Source organism: Schistocerca piceifrons, chromosome 9 (assembly GCF_021461385.2).
Source record: "Schistocerca piceifrons isolate TAMUIC-IGC-003096 chromosome 9, iqSchPice1.1, whole genome shotgun sequence".
Lineage (NCBI taxonomy): Eukaryota > Metazoa > Arthropoda > Insecta > Orthoptera > Acrididae > Schistocerca > Schistocerca piceifrons.
In genome coordinates this window covers 137565031-137584011 of record NC_060146.1, presented here as the reverse complement: position 1 = coordinate 137584011, position 18981 = coordinate 137565031, and the positions used below count along the sequence as shown (strand labels likewise).

Below are 18981 nucleotides of genomic sequence, written 5' to 3'. Positions count from 1 at the left end.
ACCCAGGCCCTTAGGATTGACAGCCTGTCGCGCTGACCACTCAGCTACCGGGGGCGGAGAGTCAAATGTTTTTAGCCCTATGATTTGTTTCACACGTATTATGCATTAATCTGTGTTTCTTTAGAAGGTTTTTTACATAGAGTGTTTCTCCCATTATGAACTGTTCTACCAAGTTGATATTGATCCAATGCAGGGTAAACTGTTCTCGTAAACTTGTGCCATAGTACCTTTACATGGTTGTCTCCTGTGCTAAAAGCTTAAAGTTCCTCATTGAGATATGACACTATTGTAGTTTATCTGGCTTACTGAATATATATATCTTTTGCTTCATTGTTGCTACAAGTGCCTCGTGGTCACTGATACCTGCTTCAATGTTCATTGTTCACATCACCAAAGAGAGCAGGTTTATTTGTTGTCATTGGGTTTAACATATTTCCATCATGAATGGGGTTCCAAGCCATCTGCTCTAGGTTGTTTTCATAGATGGTACTTAGTAATGTTTCACAGGATATCTTGTCATGTCCAACATTAACAAAACTAATTTTCCCAGTTGATTAAAATGATTATTGGATGATAAAGACTTCTCTGATGGCTACTGTATGACTTCTCTGATGGCTACTGTATGATGACAGAACTAACACAAAAGCAAACTGAAGCTTCTTCTAAGGCTTTCAATTACATCAAGATATGTGTCTGATGGTCAATAAAAGGATCCAATGACAATTTTATGCCCACCTGCGATACTTAGTTTGTATATATGTATGTATTGAACTGGGGACCTAGAAACGACGGAGAGGCATCATCCCCGCCACAGCCCTCAGTGATATACAACCCCACTACAGGCTACAGCAGTCCACTCACCCCATCACTGATCCACACCGAACCCAGGGTTATTGTGCAGTTTGGCCCCCAGTGGACCCATGGCAATGTCTCATTCCAGATGAGTGTAACCCCAATGTTTGCATGGTAGAGTAATTATGGTGTACATGTATGTGGAGACAGTGTTTCCGCAGCAATCGCCGACATAGTGTAACTGAGGTGGAATAAGGGAAAACTTAAATCACATTTTTCTCACATGACATACTGAAAGTTTTGGATCAAGATAATCTGGTAGATGGTGCATTTATTGATTTCTGAAAATCATTTGACTCAATTTCATTGATATTCGGAAATGTAAAATTGTGCACTTCACAAAATGAAAAAAAAAAAAACAAAAAACAAAATGGAAAAAAAAGAGTAGTATCCTATGAGTCACTGTTTGAATCAGCCAGCTCATCCAAATACTTGTGTGTAATGCTTTGTAGGGATATGAAATGAAATTATCACATAGGTTCAGTCATGGGTAAAGCAGTTGTAGGTTCCAGTTTATTGATAGAATACTGGAATGTGCAATCATTCTACAAAGGAGATTGCTTACAAATCACTCATGCAACCAGTTCTAGAATATTACTCAAGTGTGTGGGATCCACACCAGCTAGAACTAGCAGAAAATAATGAATGTATGCAGAGAAGGGCAGTACGAATGGCCACAGGTTTGTTTAATCCATGGGAGAGTGCCACAGATACACTGAAGGAACTTCATACTCTTAAAGATAGATGTAAACTATCCAGAGAAAGTCTATTAACAAAGTTTCAATAACTGACTTTAAATGGTTACTCTAGGAATGTACTACAACCCCCTACATATTGATCACATAGGGCTTGTGAGGATAAGATTAGAATAATTACTGCACGCACAGAGGCATTCAAAAAGTCATTCTTCCATACATGAATGTAACAGGAAGAAACCCTAATAACTAGTACAATGGGATGTACCCTCTGCCATGTGCCTCTGGGTAGTTTGCAGAGTATAGATGTAAATGTAGATAACGAATATATTGTCAGGTATTTGTGATGCACAAACACTTCAGAGTATGAAGATCTATGACCTATCCCTTGGATAAGTCTTATTGCTCTTTTCTGTAACAGCAACATCCTGTTCAAGTGAAAATCAACTGCACAACCCCATAGTTTGATGCCATAATTAAGAAAGCAGTAACTTATTCCACAGTAGCCTATAGTGTTTTTAATATTTGGCTGAGAATTATCTTTGTGAATTGGCTAAGGAGATGTAAGCCACTACTAACAAGTCTCTTCTGCTGCAAGTTCTTTGTTTTGCATATTTTGACAGGGCGTAGTACAGAGCAAAAAAAGGAAAAGAATTGTCTAGTAAACATGAGCTATGAAATGCATACCTTAAGAGCTTGTTTTCCACAGTAGTGCACCTTATGGCACTCCCTGGAGTTTTTCTTCCACTTTCAGCCATTGTACACTAAAGTGTTAATTTTAAATACCTGGCACTTTTTTGTTGCATAGTAGATAAGTGGGCAATGTCCTCCAGTGTTAGGCAGGAGACTCCTACATCAGCCATGCTGATAGCTTTTAAGGTATGCATTTTAAAGCCGGCATATATTGCACATTTTTGCTTCAAATGAACATTCCTGTCATATCCCTGAATATTGACCATTACTCCTGGGACATCTTGTATAAGAAAGAGAAAGACAAAGCACTGGGCCCTGAGGAACACTTAGTAGTACAGTATCACTGGTGTATTGGAAGTTTATTTTTTATTGCCTAGTTTGTGCATCAGTTTAGTGCACCACTTATGATTCAACAGGTTTGTGACTAGAACATTCACAGATGGATCAGCCATACAACATGACTTCACTTTTTTTTAGAAATAAAAAAAAGGGTCAACCGCTGAGGTGCATATCTAAGTCCTGCAGTAGCATCAAATTAAAAGGCTGAGAGCTTAGTAATAATTACTACAACAGGAAATCCTTAAAAAGCAAAGATAGCTCTGCACTTTTAAAGATGTTATTGTCTTACCGCAACACACCAAGAGTTACTTGCTTTTCAATACTTTCATGCATTCTTCCTCTGGCATTGCAATGTTTCATTTTATATCTGGAGCACAATTTATTTTGTATCAGCAATAAAAAGTGTGGATTACTTTGATCACACAAAACTTCCAAGACACAACATGTATATAAAATGACTAATAAATTTAATAGGTATTTTTCAGAAATTTCCACGAATCTCCTGACCAACTCTCCAAACACTGCACACTTTCTTCCCAAAAACAATACCCCTTTTAACTCCTTTTTCCAATATGCTACTACACCATGTGAATTTGAAGGCATTATAAGGAAAGACATTATAAAGATTTATTCTGCAGGGCTTGGTATGATATCCTGCTGCTTATTTCATAATTGCCCAAAGTACATGGTGACTATAATTAAAGTTAAACTTTCAGAATGCTGTATGAATAACACTACTGGTCAGAATGATGTCAAATTGCAACAGAATGTTATCGGAGAAGGGGAAAAATGTGTGGTAGGAGAAAAAGAATAGTGTGAAAATTGATCAATAGATGGTGCTATATGTGTCAGAAGATATAAATGGAAACACCTGTCACGTGCATAACCAATTGATGTTGATATAAACACGCTGGGTACACGGCTTTTCCTCCTTTCACACCTGTGATGTTCACCATGACTGTCTCAATGCAGGATCGGGCTCTGCTTGTAAAGCTGTATTACAAGAATCGTGACTGTGCTCACATCACTCTGCAGAAGTTCTGGACACTGAAGGATTCAAAAAAAGGCGTTTCTCTAATGACTGCCATGTTTCTATGTAATGGAATTGGCTTATTTTACAGTATCGTGCTTGAAATCCCTCCACAGACATGTAGACCACCACACACATGATACCAGAAATAAAACCTAGTTACAAATTATAGCTCACATCACAAAATTATATGGTAATGAGGTAAGGGCATAAAATATTCAACCACCTCCCATTAAACAACAAAATAAACAAAAATAAAAAAAAGAGAATTAAATTAAAGGAATTATTACTGCGTTGGTAGTTCTATTCTGTACATTCTTTAATTACTTGTAATAAGCTGGATTCTGTTTTAACTATTATGTACAGCACATAATTTTTATGTTTGTGTTCACTACATGAACAGAATTTGACAATACAAATGTAATCTCCAGTAGGGACCCATCTGTATGGAATGTTCTTAATAATTATAACTATGAAAAACACGTGCAATATTTCTTATCAATGTAAATTTTCATTTGTTATTCATTTCTGTGTATTTTTACTTAGTAAAATAATTTAAACTAATGTATCTTGTAGCTTTATGTTTTTGTTTATATCTCCTATATGTACTCTGCTATGCAAAGTATGTACACCACCACCATCTTACCATAATTTTTAATTGACTTGTCTTATACTATGTTGTGCTTTCCTGTAAAAAAAGTATGATATACAGAAATAATAAATAAATAAAACTCAAGCATCCTATGCCACTAACTACAAATTATACTGTTAATGATCACAATGTATATACTTTCTGAATCGTACTATTACTACTACTACTGCTACTACTACTACAATTATCATTATTTGTGAATAAGCCCATTAGGGCCACACAAAGTGCTTACAGTTAGGTATTTGCCTTCCTCTGTGCCCATTTTTCTGTCATTCTCTTCCATTGGCTTCCTTTCTCTCTTCAGATCTTATTGTTCCAGTCTTCCTCTTTGGTTTTTCCCCTTGATCAACTTCCCATTTGTGAACTTTGGACCAGGAGATTTTGAGTTTGAGCATCTTATGGAGTAATTTCTGCCAGTTTCAGATCACTTTTGATCATGTGCATGATGGCTTTGCTCTTGTTGAACAAAAAAAAAAGAGAAGAAGAAGAAGAAGGAGGGAGAGAGAGAGAGAGAGAGAGAGAGAGAGAGAGAGAGAGAGAGAGAGAGAGAGAGAGAGAAGAATCAACTATTGTAAGTCTGTCTGCGTTCATTTATTTAATGTGTCCATAGAATCTTAACCTGCACTTTGTAACATTGCCATGGATGTTTGCGTTTTGTTTGAGTTCCTGATTGCTTCTGAGTTGGTGTTGTTTATCTATAAGCTTTGGGTCTAGAATTTTTCTTATGACTTATCATGCATATTTCTCAATTTTTTCATTATCAGTTTTCATGTTCAAAATTAGTTTTACTGATACATAGAGGCATTACCATATTGTAATGTCTTAGTTTTATATGCTTGGAGAGACATTTCTAGTTTTTTATTATTTTTTTATTTTTTTATTTTTTTTTAGGTCAGTATGCAATTTACGTATTTGGAATGTAATTTCATTTGATTTTGTTTTGATTCAGTTTTCCTGGGTGGTTTCACAAAAAAATTTAAACTGTAGAACTCATTACATTTTGCCATATTTCATCTCCATGAATTTTGGTGCTTGTTTGTTGCAGGTCATGTGCTCCGTCTCTTCGAAAGATGTTTGCAAACAGATTTTTTCTACAGTACTTTCAAGAGTTCATTCTCATTTTAGGGCAATGAAATGTCTTGAATTAGTATTGATAGATCATTTGAAAAAGCTGGGCAGTCTATAGATAGCCTAGTTCTGCCTAAAGTGATTTGTTAGTCAATTCTGAGGACTGTTTTCTGTTTGCACCATTCTTGTATCACTTTGTCAAGAAGACAGTTGGACAGTAATGAAGAAAATCAGTCTCCTTGTCTTACTCCTGTGTTAATTTCAAAAGGATCTGAGAATTGCCCCATAAATTTAATTTTATCTTTGTATCTGTCAGTGTCCGTTCTAGACCTTGTTTCTTTAATATTTGGAACAGTGCTTCTTGTTCAACTGAGTCATAGACGTTTTTGAAACCAACAGATTTACAGAATAAATTTTTCGTACAAAATCTCTGATTTCTTATGGTTAGCTTTAGGTTCAAGATTTGGTCTGGATATGAAACACCTGTTCTGAATATTGCCTGATATTTTCGTATTTTGTGCTCTGTTGTGTGTTAAGTTATTTTAGTATTCTAGTATTTTAAGCATTTATATGACAATGCAGAAGTACACTCAGAAAGTTTTTAATTCAACTGACACTAGATACAGGATCCTACATATTCAGTTTACAAATACATGGAAGCCCAGTTTCTAGTACAATATCATGTGACAAATTTTCTTGCTACACTTTTTACAGATCTCTTATGGTGTCAAGGGAAACCGTCAGGTTTTTCAGAACACAGTTTTGGAGAACTGATAAAATTTGTGCCACATGATTTAGATGAAATGAGTTAAATTTATAATCTCTCTTGCACGAAGTCAACTGTTACTTACAGCAAGTCACCCTGAGCGGTCCCATGAAACATCCTGAAAACTGCCTCTGTGAACTCGGCAAGTGTAGCTGGTCTCAAGTCCTCCTTGTAACAGTTGCTATATCCTGTTTGGTTTGACTCTATAGGGAACTTGTCTAACAATTCAGTAACTGCAAACAAAAGATAAATGGTTCTGCAGAATCATCATCTAAAATTGGAAAAGGTGTTAAGCCTATATGTTTTTTAAATGAGCAAATAATGTGCAGTATATTGCGAGGGTCATTCAGTGAGTAATACAACACATTTTTTTTCTCAACCAATTTCAGTTGAAAAGTGCAGAGTTTACACTACGTAACATTTCCACTTCAGGCCTTATAATTTCATGAAGTTCCGATAGGTGGTGGCACTATACGTAGCCTTCTGAATAGTGTCTGTAATGGAGGTGCATCCCAAACAGAGAGCTGTAATTGAGTTTCTTTTGGCAGACAATTAGAGCATCATAGATATTCATAGGTGCTTGCACAGTGTCTACAGAGACCAGGCAGTGAACAAAAGCACGGTGAGTCTCTGGCCGAGGCGTCTGTGACCATCGCAACAGGGCCGCACAGACCTGTCTGACCTCCCATGTGCTGGTTGACTGCACACAGCTGTGGCTCGCGCAGTGTTGGAACATGCAGATACTCTCATCTGAGGTAATTCATGGATCAAACACCTCACTGCTCAACTGGACATCTCTCTTGGTAGTGCTGACACACTGGTCCACCAGTTGGGATACTCACAGGAGTGTGCCCACTGGGTTACTCATCACCTAACAAAGACCGTAAACATCAATGAAGGACCATCTCGGCAAAACTGCTTGTGCATTATGGGGATGATGAAAATTTTTTGTCAACATCATCACAGGTGATGAAACAAGGGTTCCTCACGTCAAACTGGAAACAAAACAGCAATTCATGGAGTGGTGCCACACCACCTCTCCACTGAAGAAAAAGTTCAAGCTGCATCCTCAACTGGTAAAATCATGATGATGGTCTTCTGTGACTCTGAAGGGGTTATTCTGTTTGATGTCCTCTCTTATGGTGCAACAGTCAACTCAGAAGTGTACTGTGCTACCCTCAGAAAATTGAAGAAATGAACTCAGTGTGTTCATTGCCATAAAAATGCAAACAAACTTTTCCTTCTACATTACAATGCAAGGCCTCACCCAGTTCTGCACACTAGGAGAGCTCACAAAACTTCATTGGGCTGGTCTTCCTCATCCATCCCGCAACTCGGATCTCGAATATTCTGACTTCCATCTGTTTGGCCCAATGGAGGGTGCACTCCATGGGAAGCAGAACATGGATAATGGGGAGCTTATGGATGCAGCAATTTGTCTGGTCTGATGTCGACTGGTAGAGTGCTACCATATGGACAGAGTGGTCCTCCCAGTAAAGTGGCATACGGTCATCACATTGAACAGAGATTGTGTTAAAGAATATGTAGCCAAAAGAGTGAGGAATAATATGGTGCCTCAGAACCCTGAATAACCCCCCCCCCCCCTTCCATAAACAAAAAAAGAATGAAAGAAAAAAATGAAAAGTGTTGCATTACTTACTGGACACCCCCATAAAGTTTTAAGTGGGTACACATATACTTGGAACAGTGGCGTGGTGTGCTGTAAAAGGTACCCTCCTCACTGTTCTCCCTACCTCTCCCCTGTGGTTTTTTGCCACCCACACAAGCTACACAATATCCTTGTCTGTCCCTGTTCCACCTCTGCTCCTAACCCCTTGCCCCACAGCTCACAGACCTCAATGTGAGACCTTTCCTGTATGTCCTCTCATTGCCACCTACTCCAGTCCTGTCATAGGCACCAAAAAATAACTACAACCACTGCAAGTGTTGCACTAACGAGCTCCCTGTTGTCATGAATGGTCACACCTAAGCTAGAGGCAGTTAGCAAGCATACTGTGCAACAGTGTATGCTTGACTCCAGAGACTGTCTCACAGCTAATGCCAACTGGACTGTTTCATACCAATATTAGCTTTTCTGAACTGCACAGTTGGGGAGCCTCCCTGCAACATATCTTTCATTCCCATACACACTCTGGCCTCAACTGTCCTTCCATGCTCCCACTCCAGCCTCACACACACATATCCCCACTCCTCTTGCCCCTCCCAGCAAAGCTGCACAGCACTTTCTCCTTCTCTGCTCCCCCCCCCCCCCCCCCCCCTTACAGTTGCACCTAGCAGCCCACCATCTTGTCTCTACTCTCTACCTGCACACACCACAAGCAGTGCAGTACAAGTGCACCTTCTGTATCCCCAGTACCCACTCAAAGCAAGATCACTGCTCACCACAGTCTCAATTTGGCCTCAGCAGCTGAAGTCGACAGTGGCTACGTGTGGCTCAGTCGTGCATATAAGGGGGGAGGAGCTGTCAAGTGAGAATTTTTGAATGTGCCTGTTCACTGCACAATGCCTGTTCTAAGTGGCAAGCAGCAATCTATCATAGTTTTTATATGCAGAGTATTTATTTTAACTCGAGCCAACTAAATATCTTGAATATGATGCCCTCCACGAAAGAAATGTTCTAGGTGAAAAGTTCAGTATTAAAAGGGACATCTGTCTGTGCTACAGCTGGTCACCTTCTAACCAGCACTCCTGTGTGGACAGGGTCAAGTTTGTATTTTCAAATGGGACCTGCCCATTTTTATTGCATATTCGCATTTTATGACAAAAATGCTTACAGTTTATTCAAACTATTGTTTCCTATTCATAATAATTGAGAAAAGTGTGCCTCTTTTTTCAATTAAGAATCAACACATTTGATTCTGCATTTCATTTACAAATGATGTAAATGTAAACTGTTGAGCTCTAATGCTTGATGCTAATCTTCAAACATGACTTGGATGTTGTGGATGTTATTGTATAGTACAAATAATATGGCTAGAAACTGCCATTTCTGGCAAACAAGCTACTTGTATGGTAATGCAGTCTTCTGTTGTCTAGGGCATTGATTGTGGTGAGTCCCCAAACCACTGGAATGCTTGATTTCAGAGCCCACACTCAAACCCCACCATCAGGGTGACATTTCAGTGTGTGTTTCCATCCTGCTACCATAACTCTCACACTGGCTGCTATATGGCTATTGATGAAATACAAATGTCAACTACTGTAATGAGACAAAATGTCCATATAGTGATAGTGACAGGCACACTTGCCATGAATACTCACCAAAATCAAAAACTCCAATAGTGAGATGGTGAGAGGCATTGGGGCTCATCAAAACCCAGCATCCCAGTGGTGAGATACCAGGGCACTCACCGAAATCAAGAGCCCCAGTGGGAGAGGCAAGTGAATCACCAAAATCAAGCATCTTGATGGGAACAGAAAACTATTACATCAATGATTGTTCCTAGATAACACTAAACATAGTTCCTAATAAGATGCTGAAATAACTAACCATACTGTACTGTACAACCAATTCTGCAACACTAAAGTAAATTTCAAACATAAATATCAACCATGAGAACACATTTGCATCATAAAAGAAGTTTAGAATCAAATGTGCAACATCAGGCATACTTGATATTTGTCAATTACAGTGACACCAGCTACCAAAAATGGAAAACAATGCCTTGAATAAACCATCTGTATTTTTTGATGCAAATTCTAAATTAGCAATAAAAATGGGGGTTCCCATTTGAGAATACAAAGTTGACCCTAGTCATGCAGAGAGGGGGGGGGGGGGGTTAGGAGGTGGCCAGTTGTACCACAGACAGGGTGTCCCATTTATTAATATTAATTATTTCACCTAGAACATGTTTCCATACAGTATATATATTCAAGATATATTAGTTGTCTCAAGTCAAAACAAACACCCTGTCTATAAGGCACTATCAGTATGAGTATATTGGCACTAGTTGTAATTAGTCACCAGTACACTTCACAGAAGTAGTTTGCAGTGGCTGCTTCTGACTGTTAATGTGTAACTCGACTCTTTTTACATCCCAGTCGGCCCTCCTTCATGATGGAATTTAGGTACCTCAATCCACAAATGAATAGAGGCTCAGAAGTCTCTGTTTCAAACCTGAAAGAACAATAAATAAATTCTTATAACAGCTTTTTGAGAGTACTTACCCACAATCTGTGAGACAAATTCCGTATAGGTTATGTGTTGGTGTTCTGCAATAACGATCCTGCGAGCCTCTTGGTATGTCTTCTCATCGTCCCAGTGTGGGTTCATGGAAGATAACTTGTTAGCCACCCTGTTGTGTTCTCGTAAATACAAATTTTGCAGTATCGTCAGCTGGGTGTTCTGGTTCACACGGGCATCACCTGAATACATAACATTTCATGCCACATTTTATCTGTGACACTGGAAAGCTAAAAACAATTTTAAACTACATAACAAGGTTGGCTTGTTCCAGTTTTTTGTAAAATTTTTCTGTGTCCATATTCATTTATTCCAGTGAGCTTCACTCTATGGTACAAGACTGAAGTATCCACATAAGGTAATTGCACATTCTGAGAGTCATATTTGGTACACTAGGCCAAATGTAGGCATGAAACCAACTCACATTTAATTCAAAAATTTATATGTTCATAGCAGCAACATAAAAAATACAGAATACATGTGCTAAACTTCAGTTTTTAATACAATGATATTTTTTAATTTCTTGTCCTTGATTTGCACCTCTATCACCAGGAAATTGTGTATGAGGAGGGGGGGGGGGGAAACATTGCTTTGGGTGGAGCTTGTATAGTACACATTTCTGCCACTAGGTGTGTATAGTGCAGCTCATTGCCAGTTCAGTGACACCTGTGTTATCAACCTGGCTTGTTCTTTTTATCCGCAGTGACTGTTTTGTTCTTGTTTCATTTTTTATGATGGCAGGTTTAAGTGAACAATATGCAGCTGTGAAATTATGTTTTCTACTCAGTAAAAATGCTGCTGAAACTATTTTAATGTTGATAACAGCTTACCAAGATGATGCTATGGGGAAAACTCAAGTGTATAAGTACAGGGTGACACAGAAAAATGGAAACATTTCCACAGTCCAACAAAACTAGAAGTGATGAAGAAAAGAAATTGCATTCATAGTAATTGAATCCTTACAACTTTGCCATTAATGAAAAATTGATGGCATTTATTATTTTTTTAAGAAAATTATGTCCTTTAGATGGTATCCTTCTGTACAAATACATTCATGAAATCTGCTGTTGAGATTCCTCATTGACTGCTGCAATATCTCAGCTTTGATACTGGGAATTGCATCCCGAATTCTCTGTTTCAATTCAATTTCCCTGTTCATTTGCAAGAAAAAATCACAAACGGATAAATCTGGCGATCTAGGGTGCCAGGGGATGTTATTGAATTGTGAGATCACACGGTTGCCAAACAATTCTCACACATATGCCATCGACTGCCGTGCAGTATGTGATGTCGCTCCGTCTTGTTGAAACCAGCCTTCTTGGACATTTGGAAAGTTGTTCAATGCAGGTGTAATGAAAGTTCATAACATCTCCACATAATGATTGGCATTGACAGTTAATGTGTTTCCCTGTTCATTTGCAAAAAAGTACGGTCCGATAATCCCATGTGATGAAACACCACACCATACTGTCACTTTACTAGCATGTAAAGGGCGCTTATGAACGTCATTAGGATTTGTGTTTGCCCAGTAATGGTAGTTCTGTTTATTCATATAACCTGTGAGATGAAAATGTGCGTCATCTGACATCCACAACTTGTTTAAAAATACATTTTCTTTGTTTATTTTTGTTATCATTTGTTGACAGAATCCTAATCATAACCAGTAATTGATGTCCTTTAATTGTTGCACCATCTGTAGTTTGTATGGCTGAAATATTAAATCAGGATGAAGAATTCTGCAAACACTCTCCTGGGACATTCCAACCACTGCCACTAGTTTACAAATTGAACACTATGGGCTCCGTAAGACAGACTCGCGTACAACATCAATGTTCACTAGAGAATGTACACTTCTTGGTTGTCATGTTTGTTTATTCTTGAGGGCGGATCCAGTCTCTTCAAAGTTATCAATCCAACATTTTATCATGTGTTTTGATGGAAAGTCATCATGACATCCTAAATTATAAAAAAATCAAAACTCCCTCTGTGGTGCTACCAAAGTATCATTGTTTTTATAAAACATTTTTATGGCTAATGCATGCTATTGTCCATTCCACTAATCCATGATTACTGAAATGGCGGACTGTTTACTCGCTGACTGTCATGAACCCATAGTGCTGCCACCTCTCCATTGCTGCCACTACTCATTTCAAACATTTCCATTACTCTGTGTCACCGTGTAGTTTGCTCAATTTAAAAATGGGGACATGTTGATTGATAACAAACCTTATACTGGATGTCCATCAACTGCCAGAATCAATGAAAAAAATTGAAAAAATTTGAGAGCTTGTGCTCACAGATGTCGACAGACAATTGATGAACTTTCAGAGATTAGTGAGTTCTCTTGGAGCTCAGTTCAGTGAATTTTAATGGAAAATTTTGGAACAAAAAGGGTTGCTGCCAAGTTTGTTCCTCAGGTAATGACTGACAGTCAAAAGGAACATTGGGTCAAAACAAGTGCTTTGAAACAACAGTTTGAAACTGATCCAGATTTTCTGTCACTGGTGATGAGTCATGGTACTATGGCTATGACCCAGAAACAAAGCAACAGTCAAGCCAATACAAGATGTCATCATCACCCCATCCAAAAAAATGTCGTCAAGTCAGATCAAACATCAAAGCCATGCTGATTTGCTTTTTTATGCCAAGGGCACACAGCTCATTCAGAGTCTGTTCCTGCAGGTCAGACTGGCAGTCAACCTTTTATTTGGAAGTTTTAAAAAGATTATGCAACAGTGCTCATAAAAAAAGACTCAATTTATGGCAGACAGAAGACTGATTCTTCCACCATGACAACGCACCTGCACACACAGTCATCTCTGTTAGATAGTTTTTGGCTAAAAATGGCATGGTTATAGTGCCCCACACACCTTACTCGCCTGACCTGGCTCCAAACACCTTTTCTTTATTTCCACACAAGGAAATGGGCATGAAAAGAACTGATTTGATAACACTGAAAAATTCAAGAAAAAGATGAGGGAGGTGCTGTCAGCCATTTCCAAAGATGATAAAAAAAAGTTTTGAACTGTGGAAGCACCAGTGGGACAAATGTATTAGTTGTAATGCAGAGTATTTTGAATGGGATAAAATTGTTTTGAAAATAAATAACTTTTCAAAATAATTCTACTTTTTATAGGTACCTCCTCACAGTCATAGCAAAACATTGCTTCCCACAGACAGAAATATCACTGAATAACACTTGTTCATATACAAAAATGCCCTTTAAAAATATATGATACATAAAATTATGTACCTGCAATGAAGCATGTCCTATTTGATGGCAGGCTACAAGATACCATTGAGTTAGGCACTTGAGGCAACACCTTTCTGCCGTCAGGAAGGACTTGTTCAATAAGCTTCCCACCTTCAAATTTTCTTAAGTTATATGCTCGCTCCTGTTTAGCCCCATACGTGAAAGAAGCATCAATGAAGTGATTTTCAGAATTAATCTGTAACAGATGGTGATGTTTTGTTTTAATCTAAATTTCTCTAAACCTTCCAGAGGAAACATTCAGTTGGCACCTGTATTGATAACATTTTAACTAACTGAGTATGTAAATTTTGTTTCAATTTAGGACTCTCAGGATGTTTTGCATTATTAGTTAAACTGCAGTAAAATTTGTAGGAACATTTCAGTTAGGAAAACTGACATGAAAAGGATCTTTGTTAATGAAAACTTCTTTTATTTGTATTTATATGCCAAATGTGTTAGAACAGCATTTTTGGTGACTATCTGAAGCAATAAAAATTATGAAAAATTCTTTAACAACATTCTAGATGTCTTCAGTGAGATGTTTTCACCTAGAAACTTCTGCAATAAAGTGAAAAATTAATTGCAGTGGATCAGCAAGGGCATAAAAATTTCCGGAGTACAGAAATGGCACCTACACTATGTAGAAAAGTAGAACAGAAACACCAGAAAATCCAGGATGGAATAATAATTGTGGTATAGTCAATGTCCACTCTGTGGCGCCTGCAGCTGTGTGGTCGCAGTCTTTACGTCATACAGCCAACGGCTGGCACGCCCCACTTATGTGCAGCTCTGCATAGCTGTACAGCGCAGGTGCGGGCCTCACACACTGAGTGCCTCCACGCTGTCAGGGCAACCTCAGCCAGCGTCCTCCCGAGAGACAGTTACGTGAAACCATGCTGCCAATAACAGGACACAACAAGCGGACTCGGGTACAGTGGGCATATTCCTCCGCCACTCGCCCTATATAGCTGTATACGCCGCCACGCCTGGCAGTCTCGTGTTGGCCTACCTACGTGCTATGTCGACATCACACCCCGGAACGACTCTACACTACGACTGTTTACCATACCAGACTTGGACTCTGCAGCCCAGTTGCTGCTCTTGATCAAGCACCAAGTTGTGTTGTTATTGTGGAACTGTTAGCAATAAACAGAATTTGGAACTCACACCAATCGTTATTTATTGTTTCTCTAATTACAGATACAACAAATATGACAATATTGTGAAAAGGATACATTGCTACTCATCATATAGAGGAGACGTTGAGCTACAGAAGGCACAACAGAAAGACTGCTAAACATGTGACCTTTCAGCCAAAAGGCCTTCTTCTAAATTAGACAGGCACACACACTCAAGCAAGCGCAACTCACACACACACATGACTGCTGTATTTGTCCACTGGCCCCCTCCTCTATACAGTGAGTAGAAATTCATCCTCATCATAACATTGTTATAACAGAAACACTGACTGAACTTTATAACTAAAGGATACATTGCTACTCATCATATAGAGGAGATGTTGAGCTACAGAAGGCACAACAGCTGCTATTAAACAAACCAAGAAATTTCAAAATTATGGTTGAAGGAAACACTGTCGTAAGTTCAACTCCAATATCAGACTACTTAAAGTATTCTTTATAAATGTTGTTACAGAATGAGTAACAGAATGTTATAATTAATTAAATATCTTTGGTCTCTGAAATTCTGAAGACCTTACAATACTGCTAAAAATTTCAATTAAGAATGCAGAAAATGCAATATCACCGTTAAAAAACAAAACTATGTGAATTGGAATAGAATACCCAAGAAAATTATGAAAGCAGTACCCAGCTTAATAACACATAAGAAAGGATTAAGAGAATGGGAAATTAACACATTATTTCATTTCTCTCAGGCACATCAAAAATATCTGAGATAGCTGCTATTAAACAAACCATGATTTAGTTACAAAGTTGTTGTCATAAACAGTCAGTTTGATTTTTGGGAGGAGAAAAGCTAAACTGATGCAAAAATCATTGACAGAGAAAACATCAAAACATTAGAAACGGAAGAATATAGTTACACTAATCTTCTGTGAACTCACAAAGGCTTTTGATTCTATAATTGAGACATACTGTGTACAACACGTTGTTTCCAAAAAGTTATGATATGACTTGGTCTATGAAGAGTAAATAAATATGGAAAATTAGGGATGGTGCTCTAAAATAGCTTAAATCCTACTTATGGGACAAAAAACAAGGAATAATCATCACTTTAAATGGGAAAAATTAATTAGTCTGACTCAGTACTTAATTTCTGAAATGTTAGATGCCAGAATGCTCCTCTTCAACTTTACAGTGCCCTTTATCCCATCACAAGTTTCAGTTTTTGAAAACTTGTGATTAAAAACATACAGTGAGAAATAATTTTTTTTACAAAATGTTGTTGTTGTTGTTGTGGCCTTCAGTCCTGAGACTGGTTTGATGCAGCTCTCCATGCAACTCTATCCTGTGCAAGCTTCTTCATCTCCCAGTACCTATTGCAACCTACATCTTTCTGAATCTGCTTAGTGTATTCATCTCTTGGTCTCCCTCTACAGTTTTTACCCTCCACGCTGCCCTCCAATAGTAAATTGGTGATAGTAGCTTACCTGCACTCCTATTTTTTTATTCATTATTAAACCGACTCCTGCATTACCCCTATTTGATTTTGTATTTATAACCCTGTATTCACCTGCCAAAAGTCTTGTTCCTCCTGCCACCGAACTTCACTAATTCCCACTATATCTAACTTTAACCTATCCATTTCCCTTTTTAAATTTTCTAACCTACCTGCCCGATTAAGGGATCTGACATTCCACACTCCAATCCGTAGAACGTCAGTTTTCTTTCTCCTGATAATGACATCCTCTTGAGTAGTCCTCACCTGGAGATCCGAATGGAGGACTATTTTACAATATTTTACCCAAGAGGACGCCATCATCATTTAACCGTACTGTAAAGCTGCATGCCCTCGGGAAAAATTACGGCTGAAGTTTCCCCTTGCTTTCAGCCATTCACAGTACCAGCACAGCAAGGCCGTTTTGGTTAGTGTTACAAGGCCAGATCAGTCAATCATCCAGACTGTTGCCCCTGAAACTACTGAAAAAGCTGCTGCCCCTCTTCAGGAACCACACGTTTGTCTGGCCTCTCCATTGTGGTTGCACCTACAGTACGGTTATCTGTATCGCTGAAGCACGCAAGCCTCCCCACCAATGGCAAGGTCCATGGTTCATGGGGGGGGCCTTCTGAAATTCAGCTTTACAAAACATAATTTATTATAATCCAAACAATAAAACTACCAGATTTAATATAAAGAAAAGGTGCAGTGGCACTTTGCTCCCTAGTTCTGCTCATACACACTGATGGATAAAAAGTACAGCAACAAAAAATAATTGATGTAGAGTTATGAAATATCGGGAATACATTTTTCTGGGTAACATATTTAAGTGATTAAAACTGCAAGATCACAGGTTAATGTAATTGTGAGAGAAGCCATCGAAAATGGGGAATGCTGGTCATTAACAACTGGTGTAACCAGCAGTATGTTACATGCAAGCATGCAAAAATGCACTTGTTGGCCAGTACAGGGATGGTTAATGCTGTTTGTGGATGATGCTGGAGTTGTCGTCTGATGATGACCCCTATGTGCTCAATTGACATACCTGGTGATTGAACAGGCCAAGGCAATATGTCAACTCTCTGTAGAGCATGTTGGATCACAACAGCAGTATGTGAGCACGTGTTATCCTGTTGGAAGACGTCCTCTGGAATACTTTTTATGAACAGCTGCACAACAAGCCGAATAGCTGAATCACCAGACTGACATACAAGTTAGCAGTCACAGTGTGTGGGATAACTGTGAGAGTCCTCCTCCTGCTGTCGTACAAAGTTGCACCCCAGACCATAACGCCAGGTGTAGGTCTAGTGTGTCTAGCATGCAGGCATGTTTGTTGCAAGCCCTCAACAGGCCTCTTTTTAATAAAAACATGGCCATCACTAGCACCGAGGAAGACTCAGCTTTCATCAGAAAACACAACAGACCTCCACCCTGTCCGGCAATGAGCTCTTGCTTGACACCACTAAAATAAAAAATGGCGGCAGTTTGGGATCAGTGGAATTTATTGTCTGGCATGGAGCTGTCCTTGAAGTAACCAATTTGTAATGGTTCATTGTTTAGCTGTGGTGTAAACTGCTACTCAAATTGCTGCTGTAGGTGCAGTACGATGCACCAGAGGCGTATACAACATGTCAGTCTTTCCTCTTGGTAGTGTTATGTGGCCGACTGGAGCCAGGTCTTCTTGTGACTATATGTTCTTGTAACCACCATTATCAGCAATAATGTACAGTGGCTACATTCCTACCAAGTCTTTCTGCAGTATTGCAGAAGAAACAGCCACTCTGATGTGACTGGCGTGGGATTTGAATACACATCATTTTTCAACTGTAGAAACATGTTTACCAACTTCCATTAATGTCGCACTATTCCTTCCTGGTGTTACAATGTTTTTATCTGTCAGTGTATATAGGCACAAGCCAGTAGTATTAGGATTCAGTTATTAAGGAATCAGTGGAGAGATGTTCAATGCAAAATCATATTTATCATGATGGTGGCTTTCAAATAAGGAAGGGACCCACTGATTTCTTTACTTCCATCAGAAAGTAAACATTTTGTGACCAAAGGCATATCTAATGACATTTGCTTTTATTAATTTTGACATCTGAATTTTAACTCCATGAGTGCACATTTTGACAGAGAGTGCACATGTAGTATCACATTATGCATGCACCTCCATGCCACAGATGGAGCAATATTTGAAGAGGGTGCATAACTTGATAGAGGTCACTCATGTAGCAGCTACTTTTGCACATGTATCTTCGTGCCTGTTTTTTGTATAAAGGTAGCAATATGAACTAGCAGCCTCCAGTCCAATATACTCGCCTAAAGATGGCTGAAATATTGTGGCAGGAAGTCAATGTTATCTCGCTGCTATCCTGAAACTTCATGGAGTAAATTGGTTACCCATTGTCATGTCACTGATGCTGGCAAAATGGGAAATTATTGTTATGTTGTGATTTAATACACGTATACTATTTCAAATCTTCAGAGCTGACTTGTTCCAGCAAATTAAAGAAAAATTTTCTGGGATGTGCCAGAAAGGCATTTCAGCACATTCTGACAAAAATTAAGCCCTGGTATGACTGGAAAACAATATTTCAGTGTATCTCACTAGGTTCCATACTAGACCCATTCCTCTTTCTGTTCAATGTGAATGATTTAATGGTAAGTATCAGCTTCCAATCAGCTCTGTTTGCTGATGATTTGTGTTAGTTGAAAATAAGGATGCAGAAAAGCCTTGTGACCTTATGATCAATACTCTCAGTAGTTTAGAAATCTCATCTCAATGAGAT

At 38.7% G+C, this 18981-nt stretch overlaps 1 protein-coding gene across 1 annotated transcript in view; it reads right to left on the bottom strand.

Annotated features, from left to right (window-relative positions):
* LOC124717212 (peroxidase-like) overlaps positions 1-18981 on the bottom strand; it is a 216143-nt gene that overhangs the window by 31299 nt on the left and 165863 nt on the right. The window contains exons 7-9 of the mRNA XM_047243999.1: positions 13553-13748; positions 10284-10481; positions 6181-6328 (exon numbers count right to left, since the gene is read on the bottom strand). Coding sequence (XP_047099955.1) covers positions 6181-6328; positions 10284-10481; positions 13553-13748 — 542 coding nt within the window. The remainder of the gene's footprint in view (positions 1-6180; positions 6329-10283; positions 10482-13552; positions 13749-18981) is intronic.